This window comes from Sceloporus occidentalis, unplaced genomic scaffold (assembly GCF_023333645.1).
Source record: "Sceloporus occidentalis isolate IW3139 unplaced genomic scaffold, rSceOcc1.0.p SCAF_180, whole genome shotgun sequence".
Lineage (NCBI taxonomy): Eukaryota > Metazoa > Chordata > Lepidosauria > Squamata > Phrynosomatidae > Sceloporus > Sceloporus occidentalis.
The window spans coordinates 1,504,934-1,529,921 of record NW_028317160.1 but is presented as its reverse complement, the minus strand read 5'-3'; the positions used below and the strand labels follow the sequence as shown (position 1 = coordinate 1,529,921).

The window sequence follows — 24,988 nt, the reverse complement described above, 5'->3', positions numbered from 1 at the left end:
TGAAAAGGCTTGCTAATTCATTGACACTTGTCACAGTGTTGCCCCACCATAATCTGCACATAGTTGCTGATGAGCTGATGTAAAGTCCTGCTGTTCACTGTGTGGGGTGTAATATGGAGTAATTAATTCTCTTCTCTGACCATGGTGCAGGGGCTAATCAGCAACATGTAAAATATACATATAGTATATGTGGAAAAACTGGACGATTTGTCAAGTCTAAGCTTGGCTCTGTCTCATCTTGCATTGCGTCACAGCATTTCAGTGATCAGGCACAGTAGCCCCCTTTGTATTCTCCTCTTATTTATAGTGAAACAATACCGGTTACAGGAATCCACAGCCATATTCAAAGACATTTTACTGACATCAAAGAAATTCTACAAATGGAACATTAATCAAAATTATAGTAGCCCAGAGATGGGGGGGGGGGCAATTAAAGAGAGAAGGCTTTTATTTAATCAATGCCAAAGAATATCAGCAGACAGGGATGGATAGGAAAATACAACTAAAATGCAACAATCTACCATGTTGCATCCTTCTTAGGTTTACATTCCCAAAAGCATAAATTCAATTGCAGCTGCTGGTATAGAGAACTAAATTACCAAATCAGAATACAGGAAGCTACAGAAACCGTCGGTTTCAGACCCATGTGGAGATGTGGGGACCTGATATCTGCAGACCGACAGTTTAAACACATGATCGACCAAGTTCTCCTTTAAGGTTTCTTTTCTTTCAACCAAACATTGTTTCCTCCCGTCGTAACATAGAAAAACAATTTCTGTATTTCTGGAAAATAGAACAATACTTCGTGCAAAAAATTACCATTTAAAAAAAAAATTAAAAAAATCATGTGATACAAGTTACAGTGATCAAATAGAGGGGCCAGTACACTAGTGGGCAAAAGAATGAGTAATGTATCACAGAATATGTTAAGCCTCATGTATTCTACTGTTCTTGGATATCTAAACCAAGTTTTGTCCCTACAGGGTTATTTTTAGTTTTAAAATTTTCTTCCAGCTCACATATAGTATATCCAAACAGCCACAATATAGATTAGAAATTCAAAGTCTAGGAACAGGATGGTTTTGTTTGTTCACAATCTCCTACCAGGGAAGATTTAGCTGTGGGGGGGGGAATACTTAACCTCTCTAACAAGAACAAGAGGTCAGAATCTAAAACTAGAGAGTCAGCTACATACCTAAGAACTTGTGGGTTCCGGCTACACGGAGCCTACCCTTGTGGGTCACGGCCAGGACTGCACACTGATATCAGTGGTAGTTCCCGCCGACATCGCAGGCATTCCTGCTGATGACAAGGGTATTCCGGATGCTGTCAGTGGGCGTTCTGACTGATATCACTGGAAAAAAAACACCATCTTTTAAAGGAGAAATGGGCAGGGAGTGGGGCGTGTCAGGACCCCACGACCATGAGGATTCAGTTGTTGATCCGGAGAACGTGAAAAGTGATGCTTCTTCTGGAGAGTTCCCGGGTGGTACAGGCTAATACATTAAGGGAATTTAAAAAATCATAAACATAAACATTTCAGCAATCTAAGGCAAGACCAAGAGCTGATTATGGTTTAAGAACTTAAAGCAGGAGAAATGACAGACTAAATGGGCCAAATGGTTCTTATGTGCTGTTAAACTCTATGTTTCTAGTACTGATGGGGTTAGATGAATAATGGCATTGGTGCAAAAAGTCTAGATTGTAAGCTTGTTTGAGCTGGGACCTCCTCACCTGTTGTTTCTGTAAGTCTAATTGTCATGCTATGCACTACTTGTCATGTCCTGTTTATCCATTGTACAGCGCTAAGGAATATGGTGATTTTATATAAAACAATGAATAATAATAAAAGTCCCAATCATTCAACTGCCAAACAAGACCATATTGTCTTGTGTTTTTTGAGGTATTTGAGGTTTTATTTTGCCTTTTCTTGGATCAACATACCGTATTTTTCGCTCCATAAGACGCAGTTTTTTTCCTCCCAAAGTAGGATGAAAAATCAGCCGCGTCTTATGGAGCGAAGATGCAGGCAGGGGGGGGGGGCATACTCACCAAAAGTGTCCCGGACAGTCTCTGTCTCGCTTCGCCGTCCAGGGGAGGTCTTCATCTGGAGACCGCCGCCTCTGTCGCCGCCTCTCCTCTTCTCTGGTCCGTTGCGACGGCTAAGGGCGGACTGGATGGAGAGGACGGGGGGGATTTGACGCAAGCGCCGTGTCACGTATGGCGCCGGCGCATGCGCAGTACGGCGCTTGTAGTCCAACTACACTTCCCATCATGTCTGACCAGCTTTTTTCTGTGCAGGCATGACGGGAAGTGTATTTTTGCACCTTGTATACCGGTACATGTGGATGAAGAGAGAAGAGAGTGAACAGTAAAGTGTAAAAAAAAGGTAAAAGACAACATGAATTGTCTGAACTGTCACTACACAGAATCACTCTGTGATAGTTTAACACATTCATGTACATGTATGTGGGGCTGTGCAACTTTAGGGCAACCCCACATACATGTACATGTAGTGTCCCATACAGCAACCAGCCCCCCACAATAGTGCCTGGGCAGATGGAAGCTCTTGATGACAGTTCTTTCATTACATTTTTGTTGTAGAACACTACCGTAGTCTCCTGCTGCATCCAATTTTACAAAGATGTCAAAGCAGAAAAGGCTAAGCTATAAAATCCCATTTAAACTGGAGGTAGTAAAATACGCCAAAGAACATGGAAACAGAGCAGCTGAAAGACAGTTTGGGCCACCTCCAACTGAAAAAATGATACGGGAATGGAGGAAACAGGAGGAAGCACTGCAAAAAGCAGATAAAAGCAAACACACTTTTCGTAGGCATACTGCAAAATGGCCACAGATAGATGTAGAAATGAAAGAGTGGATCATACATCACAGGAACAATGGATTATCAGTCTCCACGAAAATGATAAGATATGAAGCCAAGCGTCTTGCTGCAGAGAAAGGCATTGACGACTTTACTGGATCAGCATCATGGTGCTACAGGTTCATGAGAAGATCTGGCCTTGCTATGCGCACCAAAACTAGAATTGCGCAAAAAATGCCTAAAGAATATGAATCCAAGATTCTGTCTTTCCATAAATTTGTTATTGATGCAAGAAAGAAAAATAACTTTGAAATAAGGCAGATTGGAAATATGGATGAAGTCCCATTAACCTTTGATGTTCCATCAAAAAGGACTGTTGATGTGAAAGGTGCAAAAACCGTAACTGTGAAGACCTCAGGATATGAGAAAACCCATTATACTGTTGTGTTGTCCTGCTGTGCGGATGGCACCAAGTTGCCTCCAATGATAATTTTCAAAAGAAAAACCATGCCGAAAGAGGTGATCCCACGTGAAGTTATTGTCCATTGTCATGAGAAAGGATGGATGGATGAAGGTGGAATGAAAATATGGATAGAAAAAGTGTGGTCCAAACGCCCTGGAGGGCTTCTGAAGAAACCTGCCCTACTAGTACTTGACCAGTTTAGGGCACATATCAGTGACAACACAAAAAAAATCTTTAAATTAGCAAAGACCCATCTAGCTGTCATTCCTGGGGGGCTTACTAGCCAGTTGCAACCTCTGGATGTTTCACTTAACAAGCCATTTAAAGTGTTCATGCGAGAGGAGTGGAACAAGTGGATGGCTGCTGGGAATCATGACCTGACACCCACTGGAAGAATGAAAAGGCCTACCATCACTCAAGTTTGTGAGTGGGTGAAAACGTCATGGCAAGCCGTGAAGGATGAAACGGTTGTAAGTTCCTTTAAGAAATGTGGCATCAGTAATGCCTTGGATGGTTCAGAGGATGATGTCCTTTATGAAGACCCTGACACCAGTGATAGTGAGCCACTGAGCGTGACAAGTTCGGACAGTTGTGAGGAATTTTTGGGATTTCCCAATGACTAGAGACCTTATCTTTTACAGTAATGATGGTTCTTAATGCTGCTGTTGGCTATTGTTCATGTTAAGTTATTCAGTTATTGTAATAAATATTTTAGCCCATTTTTTAGCTCAAAATATTTTTTCCTTTTTTTTCTCCTCTAAAATCTAGGTGCGTCTTATCAGCAGGTGCGTCTTATAGAGCGAAAAATACGGTATATGGCTACTTGGAAGGAATGACCCTCATGGATCTGAAGTATTTGTTCACCCTATGTAACTTTGCATTATTAAGATATTACATGTTGATGCTGTTTTCCCATACTTTACACAATCTTTTTTCATCTTCATAGTTTGAGTATTAAATCACAAACCTTTTCCTTTTTTGTATTGGCCAAAATAGGCAACTTTTCCCTTAACCCTTTACTTGCCCTTAATAATCAGGTAAACGTAAAACACAGTGGAGAAAAATGTAAAAAGCCATCATAAAATCCACATTGTAGGGTTTAGTTGTCCCAAAGATTTAGTATACATTTAGCACAAAGCTTGAGGTTCAACAGTAGACCAATAGATGTACACATTAGCAAGGACCTTTTCACTATTGTTCTTTTCTTCTTTAGCTATTATAACTGACTTGACCTAAAGCTACGGGCATTTATGTTCTGTAAAATGTTTATGTTCTCTTAACTCCTTCCCAACAGTCTAGCTTTTGCAGGACAGTCTCGATTTTCAGGCACAGTCCCCCTGTCTTGGACAGCTGCCCTACTGTCTTATTTTTGTGAGCAGTGTGGATCAAGAGCTGGTTAAGGAGATTCTCTGATCTCCCTCCCCATCACATGGAGCTGTAAAATCAATGGTGGTCTGTGATGTTGCAGTACAAACCTCCTTCTCAGTTCCCATGTGGCCTCCTTGAGATGCTCTGAAGCTAAGTGCTACTGGAGTGGTTGTCAGGTAAGGTGGTTGGCTGAACAAACCAATGGCCATATTTGCTCCTACATATGACCAGGCCCATTTCCTTCCTCTACCCCCACCCTTTATCATACCTGTCCTGATTTGGACACCTCAAACATTGAGAGGCATGTAAATCCCTTACTTATTGAGTGAAGTTTGGTAGAAACGTATGCAAAGATAAGAATTATAAGCATCGGATATATGTCTAAAGCCTAATTTCCTGTGGTGTGTAACCATGTGTACAACTACCCTGTAGCTCATCTCCTCTATCCATTACAGTCTCCTCCACATGATGCGGGTTTCTCATGACTGTAGTAGCCTCGACTCCCGGGCTAGGCCCCCTGCAAGAACACACAAACCTTTCCCCCAATAAAGACACGACAACCATAGATTTTGGGTGTAAAAGGCCACAGCCGAAATTTATTTAAATGCAGGCCATTGCCACGCAGACCTAAAACCAAAAATAAGTGCGTTAACAGGACAATGACCAACACACAGAAAACAATAAATAACATAAATTAACATAATTAAACATTAACCATTTAATGTAAACCATCCCAAGCTTACCAGGTTATCCAGGAACCACACAGGGAAGGACATACTGAGATGCCCAAACCCAAACCTGAGGTTCCCAGTTCCACCTACCAGGAAACCTCCCAAAACCAATGCTCTCCCATCAGCATTAACCCCCTAGATACCTGGTAAGCTTACGCACGACCGTGACAACAAACACACACCAGAAGAACACAACACACACAAGGAACAGGGAGGGAGGGTGGGACAAACAGTGAGTGGTAGGTGAGACAAAATGGAGACTGCTCCAATGGCGCCAAACCCCTAAATAGCCCACCATTAACCCCTCCCCTACATTCAAAAAATGCCATCAGGACCTATCCCTGCTCGGCACACAGTCAACGGCCCACTAAGGCCCATTCTGAGCACCGTGGGCTTCAATCTCTTAAGTCTGTAGGAATTCATACATCCCATGATGTTCCTCTTTTCTAGGAAATCAGAAAGTGCAGGTTATGAGTGTATCACAGTGTACTATGGTCCTAAAAGTCAAGATAATGTGTGTATAAACAGTAAAAAAAAAGTGTTAAATAATCATTCTTCTTCTAAATTCTTTAATTAGGAATGCACTACTTATGAAGATTGTAACCAAGGCTCCTGCGGTGTTGTTTTACAATTAATTGTGTTTTTGGCAAACATGGGGTACATACCATCATTTAAAAGTCAAGTACTGTATGTAGAACTTGATGGAACCTATCTCTTTATTTAAACCTTGCTATGTAAAAATGTATAAACCACTAGTTCTGTTTTCCAAGTCACAAACAAGAAATCATGTGGCCTCAAGCTGTCTTTCTGCACCCTTGCTAGTTTCTAACGCCCCCAAAAGTATTATTTTAAATTTATTTTAATGGTACCTGAAATCAGAGGCCTGATATTCATACTTTTAGATGTAAAAACATTTCATAATAACGCAGCAAATGCCAAACAGCTGTATAAAGAATTATATGCACCAATACAGGAATCATGTTACTGTACTAGTGGTTTAATTAAACATGTTACAGTTATGTTGCCTGTGCTCATTTTCTATGCATTTATCCATGATTTCGGTAAAAATAATTTACTGCAGTCAATAAATCTGCTGTTTGTCGGACGACGGCACATTTCTGTATACGTGCAGTTATAAGGCATGTTGGTTTATGATTTGGGAGTACATTCTAGTTTTTTGGCCCTGAACAGAATATCTTCTGTAGGTTTGTATGGGGATGGCATTCATCTTTTTTCTCCTGCAAGAAGAACCTTTTTCTAGCTTTACTTCTCCATAACCCTACACACGTGTTATACACACACACACTTATGTATACCCCCAACTCGGAACAGCTGTGTGACAGTCCTGTGAAAACCGGGACACTTGGGTGGTATGTATATTGAAATTCTTTAGTCTTTTCTAATAGGTGGACCCGTCATCTAAGTGTATAAATGAATATGTTAGGTCATTTTATAGTGAAGTTTTGCCTTCATGAGCATGTTAAAGATCGTATTGAAACCACTATCCACAGTATTATAGCTGCCACGTTCAATTAGAAGCTTGCACAATGTTATTATTCTGTAAAATCCCCTCGACAAACTCTGTGATTTGGTAGCCAAGGGATTATGGCCCTAAGCAGAGTTTCTGAAACGTGTTTGCTTTGCTCTTCGTACATGTTGCTTATAAATCATCAGCTGGCAGTACTGATGTTTGGGAAGGATGGTAAACCCTAAGCGGTAAACAGTTATTTCTGTATACAGAGCAAATATGTTTAACTTCCTCTTTATGCAGATTAGCATTCGGCTAAGAAGAAAAGTGATAATTAGAAAATAAAATATTCTTTTTTGATAATCCTAATTGGCTTTTTACAGCGCTGCAGTGAGATCTACACAGTGATACATATCAGGCTAAAAATAAGCTGTGAAGCCATTCTAGGATCTCATCGTGCATTATCCAGAAGTTGTCTATCCCGGCTCCGCACATTTCATATGAAAAGAGGACACCGTCGTGAAACATATCCACAGCTGTTATGTGTAGCCGTGGCCCTCTGAATCACATTGATAGCCAGTGGGGTGATTGTAGGGCTGGCTGTCTGTTTCCCCAGTAGTTGCATCATAACTATACTTTCAATATCTATGGAACATAACTATAGGAACCAAACCTATAAAATAACAAATAAAGTCATGCCGTTACCTATCTTAATATCTGAACAAATGTTCAACGTTGTCCCTTTCAGACCGTGCATCCTCACTGCTGTTCTCCTGCTTCCAGACTTCATGTGCGTCCTATATTAAAATTTAGGCACAGAGGGTTTGTGCAATCCCTAGATGTTTGTACAAGGATGCCATCGCAAGCTTATTGTATATTTTGATTAGTACAGAGATTATTGAAACACTTTATGTAGCAGATTTCTGCTCCAGATAACTCAGTTAAGTACATTTAGGAAGAGAAGACAAGGAACTCAAATTTCATCAATTAAGTTATTTCTATTTGTTATTCAACATGTTCTTCACATCTTTATTTAATTAAAATGGTATTAGCCAAATACTTGCTATTTTATGTGTTTATTCTACAGATGGGTAGATGTAGGTATTTGGTCTACTCCTCATCAAGGTCTACATGCCTCCTTCATTTGTGCAATGTGGCCAACCCCACTGACCCAGTCAAGGATCCCATATAGAGCAGGTTGAGGAGAACGTTAGGTTGCTATCTTGAGATGTCCACTGGCTGATAATCTTTTACCGGTTTATTTTGGTGGGAGACCTGCGTATGGATTATGCTTTGTAAATTTAATCTAAACAGTGATTTCTACAGACATAACAACATAGCGAAGAACTTCTTAGTGGGTTAGACAGAAGCTGGGCTATGTGTTTTGGGTGGAATGCAGCTGGTGCCAAGCTACAACTAAATAAACTCTCTTCACCCTCTGGCATCCATCTGCCATGTGTGGGGAATTCTTTTTAGTGAGAGGGATTTAGCTCAGTTTGCACGCATGACTGTTTCTTTAAAGCGGAGGTCTAGGCTGTAAGATATAGCTAAAGTAAGGTTAACATCTTCAAAATACCAAATGCTCGCGCATTAAAGTGCCTGATAACTCTGCATGGTCCACATTAAGATAAACAAATTCTCCATTGTTTTAAGGCAGTGTCCCTGTCACTAACAACAATAAAAATGAAGAACGGGCTAACTTGGTTGATAATTGCAAATAATGGGGTCATAGCAATATTTTAGGATATTTTCATACAATAGCTCAGTGGCATAATCTTCTTACCACAGAGAAGGCATTCTGCTGCAGCTCTGGAGTTGCAGGTTTAATGGATGCATATTAAAGTGCTTACAAAGTACCTAAATAATATACATTCATTGTTCAGGAGGCTGCCTGGGACACTGGAGTGTCCCTTTAACATATTTTGAGAGCCTTATTTGAAGTAGCCTTATATGTCATTCTAACAATACTGAACACAGTAGAATTGTGAGCGCTATAGATCATGTGACTCCATAGACTGTACACATTTATGCGACTGTAGCGTTATTCCCTGAAATATATAAACTGCCTTTGTCACATTGTCAACACTATATGGCAGTAGTGACAAGTGCACATATGTCCCAGTTTTAAGGCTGTAGGAAGCTGCACGTGTACTACAGAAATTTAGTTTCACATGATTCAGAAAGAGTATGCCAAGGGTAGCCTGCCAGTATGTAGGGTGCATATGCACTCAAACACAATCCAATGCTTTACTCAGGGAGGAGATCTCATGGGCATACCTGGGAACGTCTGGGCTCTGGCTACCCGGAGTCTTCCCTGACTGACGTCAGTGGGAGGTCCCGCTGCTGTCAGGGGCGTTCCAGCTGACGATGGGGGCGTTCCTGTCGATGGCAGCGGGAAACACCCCATTTAAAGGAAAAATGGGCGGGGAGCGGGGCGTGTCAAGACCCCACGACTCGGAGGATTTGGGTCTTGACGCGGAGAACCGGAGAAGCGTTGCTTCATTCGGCAATCTCCGGGCAAACCCAAACTGAGTACCAGAGTACCTGACATATTTGAATAGAAATAGACTTATCATTTGATACACTATTATTTATGTATTGCTGATTTCCTTCTGTTGTTTCATCTGATATGAATAGAAATGTTTGATGGGAATAAACATTTTTTGAGAAACCCATGTATAAAATCCTGAAAAAATCTCAGGTTTTTGGGCACGAAACAAAATAAGGGTTAATAACTATTGGACAGACTTGTAATACAATGTTACTGGTGCAATATATGACTTATCTCACTCTAATTATGATTACAATATTAAACTATGGATTATCTGTTACTGGATGTATTATTATTGACATCATCTCCATCATCTTTAAAAACTGAAAGGTTTCACTTTCAGATAATATTGAATGCTGACTTGTATATTACAAAAAGACTTTCACATAGAGGAATCGATTGTCTAATTATTTGCAAGCTTAACAAAATAGCACCTAAGCTGATTGTTTAATAAAAAAAAGCAGACTTTTTAAAAAGTTTTAGAACGGCCTCCAGACATTACCTCTGCACGACGTTACGTATGGGACACAGCCAATGCAAATAGTTTGGGTTGACTCAGCAAACGTGTTTTTCCGAAAAATAGAATAGACATTTCAGGGCATGTTGAACATCTGGCACTCCTTTCAGCGGTGGTTAAGTATCATGTAGACCTGAGGTCTCTCGAAATAGCAACATATATATATATATATATATTATTAAATACAAAATCCATGTATGTAGGTAGTGTGTATCGTGCATTGTAAACCCAAAACCAGTTTAACCCACCAAATAACGACACGGAGACCGAAATTGGATAAAGCAGGCCACAGCACAATTTTATTATAAAACCATAAAACACTGTGTTGGCCCAAAACACCATAAACCAATAAGAATAATATACAATAACCGATAAATAATAAATACAAATATACAAATATACATAACACATTACCGTAACATATTCAAAACATAACCAACACAGGAACCGAATTAACCCCGTCCTTGCCGGCCTCTCACACTGCACAATCCAGACCACAGGTACTCACCTCCCCCCTCGTCCAAACAAAATTGACAGCTACCTTTCGCTGCCCCACCACCAATGCTAACCACCAGCCGTCCAACAAGCTCGGTGGGCACGTCCAATAAAACACCAGAGGTTAGGGGAGGATTGAGCCTTCCATTACACCAGCATCCAAACTCCATCACTTACCAAAACCAGACCGGCAAGGACACACAAACCGCCAGCTGTGACAAAAGAAAGAAAGGTAGTACACAAGAAATAGGGAGGGAGGGTGGGAAGCAGGTAAGACTGTTGGCCGTGCCTGTAAAAAAGGACAGTGACCGGGGTCACCCAGAGGGCACCTTATATCACCTAGGGTCTCCCACCCCTCAATTAACATACCCCAATCAAAACACGGACATGCCCTGAGCATGCACTAACCCACACACATACATGCTCCCTGTCCATTTAGCTACGCTGATTCCCAGGGGCCTAGATATACAATTGCACACCAACCTTAATTGCTCTGCCCAGTGCCTGGTAACTGCAGCAGTGGTGCATATAAATTCCAAAAGTAGTTGCCGGCACTCATGGGACTTGTTTTTAAGTAATTTCACAAAACTCTGTGTTACAAGTCAACGTTTCAGTCTTTTTATTTGTAGACTTTCATCAGGACATAACAGAGGAATAATGTGTATAGCATTTATGCTGTGTGTAATTAAGGAAATGAGAAACAGGACTTACCACACCTGTGGTGCTCAGGATCCCCGGACTCGGTGTGCACCGCAACAACGTGCGCGTGACGTCATCGATGCGCCCGATACTTGGACGTATAGTCGGAGTGCCGGGTAGTCATGGCAACGTTTACTATTCAAAATCTAGAGTTAACTAGATAATCAGTGTTGTGTAAATATGTGCCGAGATGCCCCCATATAATTAGGGCTTAGTGATATGATGCCTTATCAAAAATCAAGGCTCATATATATATTGATTACTGTGAATCTTAATCTCAGGGCAAAACATAATAATAATTGACAGTGTTCAGTGGCCGTATATTATTTTGTGACAAAATTTAACAGAGTATTTTATACTCCACTTAAAGGTAAGCATAAACTAAAAATATCATAGTGATAACATAAAAAAGTGTCACTGTAAACTAATAACTTATAATATATGATGGAGTGAAAATTTTAATTATATATTAAATATATATATATAAATTATTTATTAAATATATATATAAATTATATATTAAATATATATATATATAAATTATATATATATATATATATATATATATATATATATATATATATACATACTGTACATATTGCACTGTATCTGCTCTTGCAGCCTCGTTCCATAAAAAGAATTTCTGATGTTCTGCACTAGAACTTTGCAAGGCAACAGCCGGGAAGGCAGAAGAATTGTCTCGTGGAGCAAAATATTCTTCCGCAGGTTTCAGCAATGACTATGTCTCAGCATTATCTAAGTCAGTGTTAGCTATGACAATGAATAGTAATTAGGGTGCCAGTTTTTTTTATGCCGTTTTTTGCTGTTTCTTAAATATTGCAGTAAAATGCAACAAAATTTTGTGAAGAACATAAAAAATGCGTACTTTTTAGTAGAGATGATGGATCACATTTAAAGTACTGAAAGGGCTCCACAGGGGGTATAAACTCTTTAACTTGAGGGTAAACAACCAACCCTGCGTGAGAGTATAAAGATTTTTCACCTTGACTGCCTTTTCAGCTTTAGCTCTAGAAAAATTGACATATAATTGTCCCGGACTAAATACGAGTCAGGACAAATATATTCCAACCTTAAAGTCTGACTCTGACTTTTGTTTCTGCTCATAGCAAAACTTAACATACTAGAAATCGCCTTTGTTTCAAAATGAATGAAAAATCACTATCTGTTCCTTATCATTTCAATTACCTGACATATGCACGGTACTTACAACCAGTCATTTTTTTTAGCCTAAAGGGGTATTCGTGGTCAATTGCTAGTAAAATTAGCTCAAGGACATAAGAGTAAAATTAGCTCTAGGGCCTGACACTGGTTATCAATCAATTACATCCAACAGTGTATTTTACTTTGTAGGTACGTGGGTGTTTTACCGTTAATTTAGCTTTAAAAAAATGTTAAAACCGTTATTTAGCTAAAGTTAAAGTTTAAAAAATATATTATATATATATATACAGTAAAAGTAAAACTGTTGTTTTACTTTTGACCAACCATGCAAAATGAGACTTTTTTAAGCTACAAATGCTTATATGAGAAGGTGGTAAATAAACCACAATCTTATTCAAATTGTGCAGATGTCTGAAGCCGTATGTATCCTTCCCACCTACACGATCCTGTGTGCTTAACACTCTACTCTATATAACACAAGTATTATATAAATCATATTATTAACAATATTTATTTATTCATTTACAAATTTACTGTCCTTTAAACAGAATATACTAACCGATCTGATTATGGAGAAACACAAAGACCATTGTACTATTTGTCAGTTGTTGTGTGCTTTTATTATGTTTTCAGAGTGCAGAAGTTATTACTATCTCTTTTATATAGTGCCAAAAACGAAAGATAGTTGGTTTAAGTGTATGTTAATTGAAAAATTAACGGTATGTTTCGTAATTTAGAAGGTGGGAGAGGTCTGGAGGTTATGTAGGAATATGGAGTAGACTATATTGTGAATATTATTAGTCATTTGTGTATTTATATGTGATCATATGAAACCTGTTTGTAGCCTTAGTCACGGTTTTGGCAGCACATCTGAAATCGAGAACCGATTGTACAGAACATTCGGAGAGAGACAGACTATATTGTGACAGTACATCTGATGAAGTGTTATGACATCGCACAAGGTTTTGGACATCCATATCAATCAATGTACTCGTATAAATGATTTTGCTGTCGTAGCGTCACATTACCCTACTGATGGTATAGTAGACGATGACATACAACACAAACTGGTTTTGGAGATGGAAATTCCTCACAAATCTAAAATAACTCATAAATGGTAGTTTTTTCAAGGATATTTTCCGTGGAAATTTGATTCTGCATAAATACATGAAACCTTACTGCTGGACTATATTTCAGAAATAAGGAAATAGTAGTATTGTGTAACGCTGGACTGAAATAAATCAATTTCTAAATAATATATTGTTTTTCTTTTCTACTTTGCAGTGTTGCATATTCAGTTCATGTCTCTGAGGATTATCCAGGTACAGTGAAACTTTATATATTTTTTTTGTTAAAAAATACATAAAAAGATGTGTCCTTATGAGATGCTGTGAAATTTACTAGAATGCAACTTATTTTTGGGCTGCTGGTTCCTGCATGAGGCCAGTGGTTGGAGAGTAAATGGCGACTCCGGGGCTAAATACTCCGGTCTTGAGTCCGTAGAACTTAAGAAGGCATCCAGAAGGCAAGGGTTTAGCTTAGCCACGTAATATGAGTTTTTCATTTCTTTTTTTTTTCTTTTTTCTTTTAAGTGCATTGGAATTTTTTAGATTTCCCAAAAGATCATGTAAAATAATACTTTGAAAAAGCAGGTTTTGTGCCTTTCTAGCAAATATAGGCATGAGTTGTGTAGCTTGAACTCAAATTGCAAAAAGTTCCAAGCACATGCGTCAAAGACATATGTTAATTAATATATGAGTTTCTTAGTGAGTTGTAACAAGTGATGTCAAGTTATATCAGTTTAGTTAACCCTTAACTGACAAAGTTAAGATTCTAAAATAGAATCTTTTTGAATGACTATTAGTTAACAGTTTAGTTTATTACATAAGGGTTAACATTTATAAATGTTCCCAGGTATGCTCATTGGCTTCCTTAGGGTCCATGCTTTCTAGTGGTATACAAGTGTCCATCTTCAAGGGTTGTTAAAAGCTACATGAGCTGAATCAGTCGTAAGTGTCTGGGGTATGGTAGAAGACATGTTTGAATCAGTAATCTTATTTACGGTAATACAGTCATTTAGTAAGGCTTTTCCATCCTTGTGCCCATATCTGTGGAATTTCAGATTTATTAAAGGGCAATAAGGCTGGTGCGTCATATGGTTAAGGAATGTTTAAGGAATTACCATCAATGGGGACACCAAGTATTTACATTTATAAGATTTTATTTTCAGAAATCCTTATAATCATCTAATGGAAATTTTAAATTCATGTCTACAGATAACACTTATGTATCAAGTTCTGAAAATGAAGAAGATGTGTTAGTAACAACAGAACCAATCCCTGTCATTTTTCACAGAATTAATGGTAAGTTGGGAATACAAGATACATAATATCGCTGTCAATTTGATTTCCTTTCAAGGAAATAGTATATGTTAGTGTTCTTTTAGTTAAATGTTAATAGGGGTACTGGGGATATCAGACTGGTGTATAAAAAATAATATTTTCTTCTTATGTGGACATCATGCAAGGACATCCACATTGTCATTCAACTTGTAGGTTTGAAACTCAACATTTACAGTTACATGCACTTGCACTCAACTCATTTATTAGTAAATATGCGTTGAGTTAAACCTTATCTGACCCAACAACTTCTTGGTGAAGGGACCCATGAGAGATGTCTATAAGTTAATTGGTTTTGCCCTCAAGATTGCAACGTAGGCTACATATTGATCAGTATGAAACAACCTCACCTACAGTAAATGACGCAATGTTACTCAGAATTCTAGCACATCTTAAATAGATGTAAGAATTTCTAGACAAAGGTTAAACAAACACATAGCACATATAGAGAGGAGTCTAAAAACAGTTTAACACCGACAATTCAACCCTTTCTAAGTCATTACACTATAAACCAGCATTTTAAACTGCATTTTCCCAGTGTGTTCCCACTGTGTTTGAATCAGTTACCCCATGGTAATTTCTGACAATTGTACCAAGGTTCAATTGAACTTACCACATCAAAGTTATTTAATTGAACAGCTGGCTACAAATGTAACAATTTTAAGGAAATTGAGTTTTTCCCAGTTAGCAGCATTTACTTGCCTGGCTTCATGCTAGAAATCTTTAATTAGTGAAAAAATATTGTACATATCTCCAAAATATTCAATTTGCAAATGTAAGTTTCGTTAGGTTTGTTGCTGCTTTCTTTAAAGAGAGAGTTTACTGTCTCTAACAGCCTTACCAAAGAAGAATGCATATTAAAGTACTTTATTAGTACTTTAATATATTTTCTCAGGAAACAAAGAAAAAAAACATACCTGGGGTAGAAGCTGCAGCTCTGTAGCTGCAGATGCCCATTTCCTCAGTCCTCCAACAATTCCTGCAGAATCCTCCAACGCACTTTGCAAAGGGGACACCGTGAAAATTTAAAGGGGCCCACACACTTATACTTAACATGCACATGGCGGCTCCAGCGTGCTTTTAATGTTTCTTTTACAATTTTCTTTTAGTGGGAATTGCAAGTTAAAGTAATTACGATCCTCTTGTTTTTTGTTTCAAGACAGGATGTAGTTATTTTTTGGAGTATCTAAATGTCACCAAAATTAAGAAGATATCAGGGCTTCTATGTCTTTTCAAAAGATTTATTTATTTTGAAGTCAAACTAAATAATAACCGATGTATTAACAGTGTGATGGAACATATATGTTGTAGGTTAGATTTCTTGACTGGAAGAGATGATAGAGGAAGGCCTCGTCCTACTATGTGTGAGCTTGTATACCGCTTTATTATATCATGGTGAAACTATCGCCCACTATGGGTGATACTCTTTACTGGATTATTTGTTTACCGATATTAACATTCCAGAAAGTCTCTGTACGGCAGGCGTGTCAAACTTCAGGGCCAGGACCAGGCAATATTATCAGGATAGGCCAGCACGAGGTCTGACACCTCGATGTAAATGGTTTGAACTAATTACATCACTTATGTTCAAAGCAAGGACATCCTGGTATGTTTGTGGCCCTTGAGGTTTACAGTTCTGTTGCATGATTAAAAACCCTTTACATTTAATTCACCTCTAATGTGAATTAGAAAAATAAAATATATTAACAGCATAATTCTGAATATTACCTGAAGTCATGTGATCTAATGTAACCATATTGACATGTCTGAGACACCATAGAAAGAAATGTATCTTGGTTAGACGCTGTCCTAAGCCTGATCCATGGCAGTGTCCTGCTGGCCCCTACCACTTACCTACAGGTTAGGCAAAGGGCTCTATAGTGTATTTGGACCAGTTTCAAGTGATGTCCCCATCCTGTCCAAGGATAAGTGGCACGCTGAGGAGCCTGATCGCCCACTAGGGCAACCAGGCACCCGGTTATGCAGCCTTGGGGTGGCATCCCTCCACAGAAGTGCTGCCCTAGGACTAGGCCTACTCTTCCTAGATGAGAATACAGCGCTGACCATATAGTTATAGTAAATCAAAACCTCTATGTAAAGTTTACTTGCCATTGGCACATACATGCTATATATGCCGGTAGTTCAGTAAGAGTATCATAGAATTTTCTTCCTGAAAGGATGTTGCATTTACTCTTGTCATTTTGTTTAGCTACTTGCAGCTCCTACCCTGCTGGATCTTGATGGTTGATTTTAAATCTGTGACATCTTTTTTATTAATTAATCAAGCAAATGGATATAGTAGCATTAGAGAAGCTGGGGCCTTCAGTCAAAGGTGATACCTTTTATTGGGCCAACATATGTTATTAAAAGCTCTGAGGTCCTAAAAGCATACGTGACGCTACATTTCTTTGTTGGCTCAGTAAAATGTATCACAAGCAAATAAAACTTTGCTTTTTGTAACTTGCAACACGAACCTGCAGAATTAAATCAGAATATTAAAAAAAGTAGGCAAGCAATATGCCGAACAAAAAAAACAAACGACATTGACATTTATTCCTTCTCAACATGTTGTTTTGTCTAAGGGTGAAATAAAGTGTTCTAGATGTGGGGAGGGTGCTGCATGTCCTTGTGGTTAAGAAAACCCAGGACATCCTCCTGGGCACTGTTTAAACAATATAAGTAGGAACATTAGTTCTGTTATTCTGTATAAATATAATCTAATTGTGTAAGTTTGTTCTACAGTAATATTATTTCTGTAGCTGAAGATGCTGTTGTTTTTTTGGGGTTTTTTTTCATTCTTTTTTTTTTTTGATGCACTGCGGAAACTCTTGAATTGTTGAGATACCAAAAGTCTAAACCTTTGGCAAACTTTGTTTCCAGAGTTGAGAAAGTCCAACGATGTCACCAACTGCTTATCCATAAAGTCAAAACTGCAGAAAGAGAATGGAGAGGTAATGTATGGTAACATATCTCAAACAGAAACTGTCACCCTAACAGTTTAAACTAATTATTATTATTACTACCTTTTTTTTGTTTCTCAGTGTAATTGACCTGAATATATTTTAAAGGTTCACCTCATGACACCTGAGACTGGTGGCAGCCTGTGGCAGAGCCAGCATTATCTAATCAGGGGACAGGGGTATGATGGGGAAAAATATTCATGTAGGCCCTAAGACACGGAGGTTAAGATACACCTCTACACATACAAAGTGGCCTTTTAAGAGGTATGTGTTCCTTATTCTAATATGTATGGATCCATTGCATGGATTTATTTAACGTATAGAAGGACAGATCCGCTTTACTTTCAGGTTATAGCTTAAATGTTATAAAGCTGTTCACGTAGGTATATGTGTGGGTACCAAAGTATATCCTCCGCATCAATCTTACTGATGTCCTTAATTCTTCATTAAAGGGGTAGTCTAGTCTTGTTAATCAGTGAATGCATTATTTTTTATTATAGTTATTTTATTGTACAGCACTGCAGGATAAAACAATAAATAATGATAATAATAATAATAGTTATAAAATGACACTTCTGTCTCGATTTTCTCGCCCGTGTATTTAAGTACACTTCCTGGACATGTGCTTTCCTCATCCCATTGATGACAAGGAAACCGAGCTGCTATTAAAAAATGAATATAAGCATGTAAGCATGATGAACGGTGCGTGAATGGAATGTAACGTTAGAGAGCAGCCGCCATGCCATTTATGAAATGAAAATCATATTTAAATCCAGCACTGAATACCCACTATCAATTGTGTTATTTTTATTAACGCTCCGTTTTCAGTTATTCACTCTATATGTATATATATGGTCCATTCCTAAAACATACATCTACTTTCGAGAACATACACTTACTTTCCTTTATTTCCAATGATCACTCACTGCAGATTGTTCATAATTGCTTATTTTCGATGAGCGATCCCACAATATTTTTTTCACACCGGACATGCGCCTTTATGAATTGAGGCCTACTTTGTAAGCATGTGAAGGACGGCCTGTTCAGGGTCTCCAACAAATCAGTGGATACAAATTCATTGTAAATTCATTAATAAAAACAAAAGAGAAAAACAGGCTTAAAGAGACTTCTGCTTCAAGCCAATTTGGAATGTGACAATATCTAAAACTATCTATGAAATGCTCAGGTGCAGCACAGCAGGCCCGGGAACATGCTTTGTACATGCTTGTGTGTAGGCGAGCCAGTGGCGTCACTCATGCAGAGAATGATTTCCCGTCACATCGTGTTAACCACACATATATCTGTTTTTAGAAACTACGCTGGAAACCTTCAGAGACAGGAAGGTTTGCACATACATGTCTATGCATTAAGTGCGTGGATGTTACAGGCACCCTGAATTCAGTAACCAGTGATTTCTTTTTATTAAATTTCAAACTCTAGTACTTGCTGTTCGATATTAGCCTGTATAGTACGATTGTAGCAAAGCATGCTGGGACACAAAAAATCATTGGGTCAAAAATCAACGTACAAGATATTCAGATTGATTCATTTTAAGGTAGCGTGCCATCTATGAAAGAAAAAATTGTTTGAGTGTTAAAAGACAGAAGTGAGGCAGTCATGGTCAGTTATGTCTGTCTTCAAGCTTCACAATTACATGAAATCCAATTAAGAAAAATTGATACACTGTTGCTCTTTTAACCATTTTTCCTGTTTTTATGGTCTTGTTCTTAGCTACTGAAGTGTGACACAAGTATCTTTCTTGTGCTCACAATATAATTTTTAAAGATTTATCGTGAATGTCCAGATGACCATCTATGTCAGGGGTGTCCAAGTTTTTTCTGCAGTGGGCCACTTCATCAGAATTGTATACGTGCGCGGGCCGCACTCATTTTTCACTGTGAGAAAATATGGCCTTTAATAAGATATGCAGATTAAAATAAAGTAAATGACACAAAACCTTTACTTTTCCTCTCACTGATTTCTGGGCCTAGAAAGTTTTGTACAAAAAATATATATATTATGATTGTTAACAGCAATCTCAGGCATACCCAGATTCCAGCATGTACTGGTTGGCTGGGCATTGTACCAGTAATTTTTGTCCAATTTTAGTGTATAACCACACTTTTATTAAAAGTAACACACCACAATTGGACAGCAAACACACTCTTTTCATACCCAGACAACCAGTAAATGCTGGAACCTAGGCATGATGGGACTGTGATTGCTGTTAGCAATCACACTCCTATCATGCCAAGTCAGCCAGTACATGCTGGTACAGGGTGGCTGTAAGTGCAGACCCCATACTGCTGGCAGCATCAATACACAAGGGGGGCAGCTAGCCAGGTTTCAGCATGTACTGGCTGACTTAGCATGATAGGAGTGTGATTGCTAACAGCAATCACAGTCCCATCATGCCTAGGTTCCAGCACTTACACATCCATGCTATCACACACACACTCATTCATTCATATACTCATTCATTCACACATTCATTCCCTCACAGGCATACTCATTCAAACAACCTCCCCCACCCCCTTACCTACTACAGCTCTCGAAGCCGCTCACAGACTTCAGCAGGGGGCGCGGCCTTCCTCGTTCTCCCCACAGAGGAGGCAGGACTGGAGCAGAGAATAGACCCTCCCACAAGTAAGCAGCAGGGCTCTTATGATACTGGCTGCCGATCTCACGCGGGCCACACCTCGAGGTCACGCGGGCCGCATTTGGCCCACGGGCCGCATGTTGGACGCCCCTGATCTATGTCATCCCCATCGAATCGCTGACCTGTGTGCTTCCTAATGGGGCAAATTAATTTTCGGTCGCTAATAAAAACACAGACGAGGGTCAGCTGGATTTTGAATAATCCACAGTATTTATTCAAAACTGCAACATGAGAACTTTTATTAACGTAAACCTCAACATAAATAAAAAATGCCTAATTTAACATCCTGTCTATAAAAGTGCATCATATAATAATAAAAAAATTAATTGGATCCCGTCGCAGAAGCTCTGGGAATATTTAATCAAGTTTAAATTGCCCTGGCTACAATAAAAACCCTTATGCGCTTGAAATGTTTTTTTTTTCAGTTGGTAATGACCAAAGAGATAACATCTAGCCATCTTGAAATTGTAGTTAAGGGTTGTAAGTACCTGAACAAATTAAGCCCCTAATCTTAAATCCTTCCAAAAAAATTGACCCTTGGACAAGAACATAAACAATTAACTTTGAAAACCAGCCTAATCAAAGTTGGGGGACCATAATCTGTTGACAATGCAGCTAAAAGAGAGCCTAATACTAAGCCATTCGCTAACACATAAAGTTATGCCCTGGACACCTATGGGTAGGGGTCTTGGCACATATACACATATACTCAAACACATAGATGCTTCGAGTAATCCATCTAGCCCTACTCCTTAAATAACCATGTACTGTTTTCCCCTAAAACTTAATTTCAAGCCATCCATAAGGCTATAATAATAATAATTTCTCTTAAAAAGGAATTAATGTGAGGCTTTTTCGGGCCATGTGTATTAAATGCCTTTTGGTACGGACGCTGTAGGATTTTTTTACATTCATGTTTTGTTTTACGTTGGAAACACAAGAGACAGAAGATAATTTGTATTGCCGAAGCACTGCACCTGAGCAAATGTGACATTTCCAGGGCAGAGAACAAAAGAAGCCAATTGAACACATAAATAAACAATGAACATGGACTATGTTGACTATTTGTAAAAGCCTATCAATTATGTATTGTCATCGTTTTTAAATGTATCAAACATCGATTACAGTAAAACTCATCTAGTTGGCATTACTCTTAGTCATCAACAACCCATTCCCACCCTCCTTCCTTTTACCATTTGTATTGCTTTTTCATGCTTACTCAAACATGACTGCAAATTTGTTTAGTTCCTTCAAAACCCCTTAGCCGTTTGAAAGCCACAGAGGTATATAACACAAATAACAAGCCTTGTGAAATATAAACCTCCCCAGTGTTATGCAGGGTTTGGAAACTAACCATGGCCAACACCGGATCTTTACAGACCAAAAGCAAAATGATTTACCTATAACCATTTCTAACACCCAGTGTCCCACATATGGACAACAGGGCATGAGTAATGTAATGATTTCATTATACTCGAGCATCCCAATTGGTGGTTTTCTTATTGATATATCATAATTGAAATCCCTTCTTAAAAGGGAAGCCCCATGGAGAAAAAACCTCTACAAGTTGAGTATTAAATCCAGTGCTCTAATGTAGGCTGGTATTGACAAAAAAAACCTGGTTTAATCTCATTTTGTTCCAATAAACTTCCTTTTTCTGCCAACCTGGAGACTGCCATTGTTGTCAATTGTGATATTTTTGCATGCGTTTCCCTGCTTACCACACTGAGCTAATTCTTTATGGCAATGCTACTGAAGTCTGTTCCTCCATAGACGTTCTGTACTCAGAGTGTCTATCTGGGTTATTAACAATGAGCCATTCTATTGTTTACCACTGGGAGTAAAATAAGGAGCCAGGGTGTCTAGTAGATTGGGTTTACAGATCTAGAACATATGACAGACATGGATCTGTCTAAAAAAAATCATACTAGAGAACTACTAAAAAATAGCACAATTGTTTGGAAAATTTATTTTTAATCCCATACTAAAAAAAGGGAGTTCCCCTTTAAATTCAGGTATCATAATTCAGAATATGTTTGTATCGTTAAGGGCCATTATTAGAACCATTTGCTTGCTATCTAAAGTAAGTCGCTACAACAGAGGGGTCTATTCACTAAAATGCAAGTGCAAGAAAGTTCAACGTGCAAATGTATTTTTTCGGGAGCAAACTCACGTGAGTTGACTACTGCAAACTACACTTGCACTCAACTGCATAAGAGTCGAGGTATTGTGGGTTGAAATAAACATGCTTGCTTGTAACTTGGAAGTTAGTTCAGCGGGAGTTCTTGTTGATCCGAGAGTTACTTTTTATAGCATGAATTTTCTTATTCTTTTTTTTATACAGTATTTCCTATTAAAACCACCGGCGCCGCCTGACATGCATATTTAAGTGGCAAATCACTGTCTAATATGGTGTTAAAGCATTTGGTCCTTGCATGGGGAGATTCCAGCTCAATTCTTTTAAATATTTCATGCGAATGAAATTGAAATCTTCCGGAGGAAGGTGAAGGCTGCATACTGAATAGGATCCTATGAGTGAGCGCTTTAATTACTCCAGCTAGCACGCTTTATCAGTAGGAAATAGCCCCATTATGTCTCAACTTAAGTATAGAGCTGCAAGAAAGATAGCCGAGTTGGCATTTGACTGATTAAAATTGTGCTTGTAGCGTTGCATGCTTTTCGTAGCCTTCTCATCTAATGGCTTCATTATGCAGGTTCTGCTAATGAAAGCTGGAGGTTGTTAGAATTCGCTGATTAACAGTCCAGTGAATGCACATTCATCTATCTGTCTCATATATTTATGAAATGTTCTACTGGATGTAAAAAAGCCCCAATCAAATACGGCAATACAACTATAGAATGATAAGTATTGCTATTTTTTCATGGTCAGACAGAAAAGTCCAACACATATATGGAACCGCACCATTATCAACTTATGAGGCCCCTAACTATAATAAAAAAACAAACTTCATATAGTGTTGATTTTAGTGTTCTAGGTATATCTAGGAACTATGAACTGGCCTTGAAGGATACGGGGTTAAAATTTAAGATAAAAATCACTACCTATCCACTTTACTTTACATTTATTTATAAAGCGCCAGCAGATTCTTCAGCGCTGGAATCATTTCAAGTCACACACAATAACAGACTGGTACAAAGGAGAAGAGGGCCTTGCTCTTGTGGGCTTACAATCTAGTCGGTGGTTTTTTGTCTTGTGTAAAGGAGTCGTTTGCTATCGTTTTTGACCATGAATCTTGGAAGTTGGAAAACTGTTCTAACTCAGGTTTAGGACACGTAGTCAGCATGGAGGTTAATAAATCCCAGACTCAATTCAACTGTGATGCGGTCAAGTTGATGCAAGTCAAGTTTCTGTTGAGTGTGTAGTCAGTTGGCAGTGCTAAATGCTCAGGTTGGACTTTTAGTTGAACTTGCAGTATCATTAACCCCTGAGTTTCAGTGGGAGACTTTTAGTCCAACCAGGGATTGCCCTACCGTGGGTAGAAGCGTCACTAAGTGAGGGGTGGCATTGGAGGCAGACTTCTATCTAGCTCAATCAATCAGTCCCACGTCCAACAGTATGCATGGAGAGACTGACCGATAGAGGTAAGCATGGCCCCAGGAAAGCCATTTTATTGGCACTGAGTCTGCGCAAGATATAACCTAATTTCCCAGCACTCAGGTGTAGAAAGTGTGTGAAGACTGCAAAGGGTGCAGTAGAGCTGTCAACGGCCAGTGGACTGATCCCGCTTTAGCCAACGAAGGAAGGGGTGTGTGTTTGTGTGAGTATGTTAGTGTGTGTAAGTATTTTAGTATGTAAATTGCTGAACACCAGTCTGAGAAAAGTATATGTGCTGTAACATAATAGGAAGAGGGCTTTGGGAATGGGAGCTTTGGGAATGTCCTTGGACCCAGGCAGCAGTTTCTTGTGTGAGCCCTGAGTCCCAGTCATATACATTTTCTGCTGTAATCTTGCCCTGATTGGCAACGCGATCTATGGTGCTTTGACCCAAATGGCAATGATGGTTAAAGGGTTATACAAATTTTCACTTTTTTTCTTGCATTGTCTTTGCATCTTGACAAGCATACCTAAAACACTATAGTTATCATCTATTTATTGACCAACGTCAATTAGAAGTGTTTGAAAACACTGGCAAGATTTTAGCCTTCTAGGGCTGAGTTGGAAAACACTGACCAAAAATGATTGAAGTGTGACATTTTAGACAAAATGAAGTGATTGTTTCTTACTGTTTGTCAGGAATCCAGACAAAGCAGCGCAGTGGAAGAAGATTCTGAAGGGGACAATGACTCTGAAGAATTTTATTACGGAGGGCAGGTGAGGATTGCATTTCTGTGTGCAACACAGAGGTTTGCACTGCCGTTACCACGACATGGCGTGAAAGTCTGCATATGTACAAGAGTTTGTAATTCACACCTTTATGATATTTGCTTATTCATTTTCTGAAATATAATTTTGCACATATGGCTCAATTACTTTCCCAAAGACATCCAGGTTTAAAAGTCATATGAATGGATTCCAGTAGGATTCTTTATGGCAAAGTTCTTAATGCTTCTCACTGATCTATGCAGACAGCAGATGTCTGTTAGCATCTGCTGCGCTTTACATGTCTCTGGGTCTTCATTTTATTTGTTTTTCATGTTTTAGTCCAGACTC

The 24,988-nt window shown here is 38.8% G+C and overlaps 1 protein-coding gene across 4 annotated transcripts in view; it reads left to right on the top strand.

Moving 5' to 3' along the window:
* Positions 1–24,988, top strand: part of LOC149278800 (protein mono-ADP-ribosyltransferase PARP8) — a 96,474-nt gene that overhangs the window by 23,629 nt on the left and 47,857 nt on the right. For all 4 annotated transcript variants that reach the window (XM_089501733.1, XM_089501732.1, XM_089501731.1 and 1 more), the window contains exons 3-6: positions 13,583–13,620; positions 14,575–14,661; positions 17,578–17,648; positions 24,572–24,649. In XM_089501733.1, coding sequence (XP_089357859.1) covers positions 13,583–13,620; positions 14,575–14,661; positions 17,578–17,648; positions 24,572–24,649 — 274 coding nt within the window. The remainder of the gene's footprint in view (positions 1–13,582; positions 13,621–14,574; positions 14,662–17,577; positions 17,649–24,571; positions 24,650–24,988) is intronic.